At 67.5% G+C, this 4,461-nt stretch overlaps 1 protein-coding gene across 1 annotated transcript; it reads left to right on the top strand.

The window, feature by feature from the left end:
- Positions 1 to 2,527: 2,527 nt before the first annotated feature.
- On the top strand, positions 2,528 to 3,719 carry C14H20orf204 (chromosome 14 C20orf204 homolog). Its single transcript, XM_059036579.2, has 4 exons — positions 2,528 to 2,849; positions 2,961 to 3,215; positions 3,299 to 3,451; positions 3,573 to 3,719. The coding sequence occupies exons 1-4, from the start codon at positions 2,592 to 2,594 to the stop codon at positions 3,717 to 3,719; spliced, it is 813 nt and encodes a 270-aa protein (XP_058892562.1). The 5' UTR covers positions 2,528 to 2,591.
- Positions 3,720 to 4,461: the final 742 nt, after the last annotated feature.

Raw genomic sequence — 4,461 nt, 5'->3', positions numbered from 1 at the left:
GGTTGTCACGTGTGGTGACGAGAAGGGCGGCTGGCAGTTACTCCCACACGTTCTTTTGGAAGAAACGACCCCAGAGGGGCTCCTCGGTGCCTCCTTCTGCCCGTGGCTTTTAGCCCTCTGGCGGCAGCCGAGGTTGGGGAGCACGCCCTCCTCGTCAGCACCGAGGGCGCGGGCGTCTGCCTGCCGAGCGCGGGCCCAGCCAGGCCCACCTCCGATGCTCACGTGGCCAGCCCTGGCCGGGATTGGACCGTCCCTGTGCGGGGTCAGGAACTGCTGGTGTCCGGAGGGGGGCGGCCGGGGCAGGCCCCGCTCACGGATGGTCTGCGGCTCTGGAAATCCTTCCTCTCCTTACCCGAGATCAACCAGTCCCAGGGGGCCACGCCAGAGGTTCCTGGGTGTTTTCACTGATCCTCAGGAGTTTCCTTTGATCTCTTTTGGAGGAGGTGGGAGGGATCCTGCCCGTTGCACTGAAAAGCGAGTCCTGAAGTTTTCAGGAGCCTGAAAGCCAGCCTGTCCCTGTAGAGATGTGGAAAGTGAGGCCCGGGAAGGGGCAGTGACTTGGCTGCGGCCACAGGGCAGCCGGCAGCCCTTAGCTGGTTGTGGCTCCTCCCGGACACTTTCTCTGATCTCAGGTCAGGTGAGGCCTCCCACAGGGCCCTTGGAACGTTCCGGAGCATCTGATTGTCCACATGCAAATGTCTTTCCTCCTTTGCCTGGGGACCAGTGCCTCAAGGTGGTGGTGAAACTACTATTCTCCCTGGGGAAAACATATCTTAGCTTTTCTTCCACTGACATTTTTCTGTTCCAACTCAAGGCTCGCTGAGTTGCTAGGCGTCCCTTGTTGGGAGGCACTGCTGGGGGCAGGGCTGGGCAGCACCAGCATACTGCACGGCGGGGTGCTGTGGCCCAGCCCCCTGCAAGCCTGGTTGGGTGAGTGGCCGTGAGCTCCCCCAGCAAAACACCCCTCAGCCCGGGCCGGGCCAGCAGTGGGCGGCACCTCCCCCCTGAGTGCCGGGCCAGCGGGGAGCCCGGGAAGTCCCCTGCCTGCCTGGGACCTGCTGGGGCAGGACCCCCAGACGTCAGGGTGGGGAGCTGGGGGGTGGGAGGGTTAAGTCCTGCTCACCTGGTCCTGCTGGTGGCCGAGTTCCTGGCCGAGGCAGCACCTGCTGACCACTGAGGAGGGCCCTGGAGGAGGGCACAGGGCGGCCCCCGCTTCTCCTGGCTCCCCTTCCCCGCCAGCTGGGCCCTACCCTGCTCTCTGCCCACCGAGCACCCTACCCCTCCTCGGCAGAGGAGATCTCCCGGGTCCAATGGCTTAATCCAAGATCCACTCGGTGGGGCTGGGCTCCAGGGTCAGGTTTAATTGAAGAAGTGATTGGATAGCGGTGGGGAGGGAGGGGGCAGGGCTGCGATCCCGGGGCCTCCCTCCTGCTCCCTCCCCCCTTTGCTCAGAGGAGCCAACTTCAAAAGCCTCCTCTGCAAGCCCTGCAAGCCCTGTTGGCCGGGTTTGGAGCCGGGACCTGGAGCGGCAGCAGCCCTCCCCACCTGAGGACCCCAGGACCATGTCCGAGGCCCACGGGCGGGAGTGAGGGAGGGCCTGACGCTGAGAAGCCCATGGTGAGCAGCTGTGGGCCGCTGGGGAGAGGGCTGACTTCGGCTGAGGGGCGGGGAGCGCGCACAGCCCAGGAGAGGCTGCTGTCCCGCGGTGTCCCCACCGGGAAATCCCCCTTGGTTCCCGTCACCGCAGCCTGGCCCTGGGTGCTCCTGACTGGCCTTCCCGGCAGCGCAGCGGCGGGGGGAGGGAGTCTCCCTCCTGGAGCTGGGGCCACCCTGTCCTCATGGGTTGGACTGGCCTGAGCCTCGGGCCCACAGGCCTTCCCGGGACCCCCTGGGCAACCAACCTACCGCACTTGGACATCCTTCCAGCAGCGAGGGCTCTTGTTCTCACTATGAACCCCGACCCTCAGCAGGCAGGGGGCGACTGAGTTGGCCATCACACCAAGGCTGTCTAGGGAGGGCGTGGGCTTCAATAAGGGCCCACAGCTAATCGCATTTGGTCCTCCGGCCAACGCTGCCGGGTGCCTCAGGCGGGGAGCCCCCGGGGACTCCAGGCCGGGCCCTGCGTGGTCAGGCTCTCCTGCCAGGCTGGGAAGCAGAGTCGAGTCCTGTGTCTTGAGTCCCAAGTCTCGCTGGGTTCGCATGATTGATTTTCCAGTGCTGTGTGACTCCAGCCTGGGGGCTGGGAGCCCGTAGACAAGCTGCTCTTTCTGACGTTTGGGCTTCTGCGTGGGGGTGGGCTTCTTGCCCATGAGAGCCAGTTCTCTTCATTCTGGGGGAGGGGAGCCCTGGTGGTGTGGGCCGCAGCCCCCTTCCTCCCTTCACCTTGGGCTTTCCCCAAGCCCTCCCCTTCCAAAGGGGTATGGCCTTGAGCTCTGAGCCTCACCCCTGTCCTGGTTGGGTCGGGGGTGCAAGGGAACCCCAGCTCCCATGGCTCTCAGAGCTGGTAGCAGAGCCACGGGGAGGGTGAGGAGGAGCTGCCTGGCCATTGAGGGGTCAGATCAGTTCTGCCCTCTCCTGTGGGGCACCTGGAGATGAGCCCAGCTCTGGTGGGCATGGGTCAGGGCATGGCCAAGGGTGAGGCTGTACAGGGGGTGTTTCCTGCTGTAGCCAGACCTAGGTCAGTCCTGCCCTCCAGTCTTATGGGTACTTGGGCCCTCACACCCATGCAGACCAGAGCTGCGGGTGCTGTCGTCTGTCCTTCCCCAAATCTGCCAGCCCTGTGCCTAGAGCATTTGTTGAATGGCATGGCGATGTCTCCGTTATACCAGCTCAGAGATTCCCTTGTACGTGTGTGTGGAGTCGGGTGCAGGGGCCAGGGGGCGGGGAGGGTTGAGCACATTGCCCGCAGTGCTGCGGGAGGCTCGGCCCCTCCGCAGACTCTGAGCCTGTATCCCTTCCAGGGGCCCCCCAGGCCCGCTCTCTGGGCGCTCCTGCTGGCGCTGCTGGGGGCTGCACCGGGCCGGGCCAGGCTCGGCGCCTGCAGCGTTCCCGACGTGCTCCACCACTACCGCGCGGTCATCTTCGAGGACCTGCAGGCCGCGGTGCGGTGGACCGGGCCGGGCTCCAGACAACTCCATTTCATTCAGAAAAACCTGACTGGGGCCGTGGCCTCCCGATGGCAGGGACGGGTGGGAGCCTCCTGTGGCGCCCGGAAGGTATGGAGACATCGCCACCCAAGCCCTCCCGCCCCCTCCCCACGGGGCTCCTCCCCCAGTCCGCCGCTTCCTCCCCTCCCCAGGAAAACAGTATCCTACTGTCCATCGTGGCCCTGGGTCGGACCCTGCGTGGGGCGGTGGCCGGGGGCCGCCGCGGGGCTCTGGAAAAGGCAGCTTGGACCGTGGCCGTGCGCACCGAGGCGGTGATGCGGCGCCACTGCCGGACGCTGCGCCAGGTGCGCGTCCCTGCTCGCTCCCACGGCCCCGCGGTCTCCCTTCCCCGGGGCTGGACACGAGCTGCGGGGGAGGGGGCGGGCGGGGACCGTGCCCACGCCCTGACCGACGCGTCCCCGACAGCGGAGCCGGCGGCCCGAGACGCGCCCTGTTCGGCGTCGGGGCGGCCGGAGGCGGCTCCTGCTGCGCGCCCTGGACGCCGTCGCCACCTGCTGGGAGAAGCTCTTCGCGCTGCGCGCCGCGGCCACCGACGGCTCCTGGGGCTCCTAGGCGCCCCGAGCGCGCGGGGCAGGGAAAGGGCCTCGCGGCCCGGCCCCTCCCTCGCCGCGGCCCGCACTCCTCGGAGGGCCCGGGACTGGGAGGCGGGGCCTGCCTGGGGAGCTGGTCCCTGAGGGGGCCCGCCCTCCGCCGCCAGCAAGGCCCCAATAAACTGAGCTGGTGCTGCGGCCCTGTTGGCTCTTTCTTCGCCTGCCAGCTGTGGGACCAGGCCGCCCCGGGTCCGCGCCTCGGTGGGGAGGGGGCGCTGGGGCCTCCCGCACACGCGGTGTGGGGGAGGGGGGGCGCGGCGGTGCTCCCAGGCTCGGCCAGCAGGGGGCGCCTCGGGACGGGACTCCTGCTAAGTCCTTGGGCGGGGGGCGCGGGGGCAGATGGGGACTCCTGCTGGTCCTAAAATGTAGCATCGTATCCGTCCTGCTCCACTCTGGGATGGGGGAAGGGTGGAAATGGAGGGGAGGGGAAGGCTGAGCTTTGTGAATTCGGAGCAAAACAACCGGATAAAGGAAACGGGCCTGAAGGGAAGCGAGCTGCGGCCCTGGCTGCAAGCTGGGCCAGGCCATTTCCTGTGGCCTGGGAAGGGTGGCAGCAGCTCCTCGGCGGGACTGGACAGGCCAGCCAGGGACCCACCGTCTTGTGCCCTGGTACCTTTTGTCTGCGTGGCCCAGTGGAGGGCTGAACCCCAGAGTCCCGCACCTGCAGCCGCGTAGGCCTGGAGGTCCGTGGGCCCCTCCCGGAT

The sequence above is a fragment of the Kogia breviceps genome, chromosome 14 (genome assembly GCF_026419965.1).
Source record: "Kogia breviceps isolate mKogBre1 chromosome 14, mKogBre1 haplotype 1, whole genome shotgun sequence".
NCBI classification, from domain to species: domain Eukaryota; kingdom Metazoa; phylum Chordata; class Mammalia; order Artiodactyla; family Physeteridae; genus Kogia; species Kogia breviceps.
Note: the sequence above shows the minus strand (reverse complement) of the source record. Positions and strands in the feature narration are given on the sequence as shown.

Excerpts from the sequence above, each read along its gene's own strand:
- C14H20orf204 (XM_059036579.2), top strand. The coding sequence starts at position 2,592 with ATGAGCCCAGCTCTGGTGGGCATGGGTCAGGGCATGGCCAAGGGTGAG. Across the intron at positions 2,850-2,960 it reads TCAGAGATTCCCTTGTACGT|GGGCCCCCCAGGCCCGCTCT; the intron begins GTGTGTGGAGTC and ends TATCCCTTCCAG. Across the intron at positions 3,452-3,572 it reads ACTGCCGGACGCTGCGCCAG|CGGAGCCGGCGGCCCGAGAC; the intron begins GTGCGCGTCCCT and ends CGTCCCCGACAG.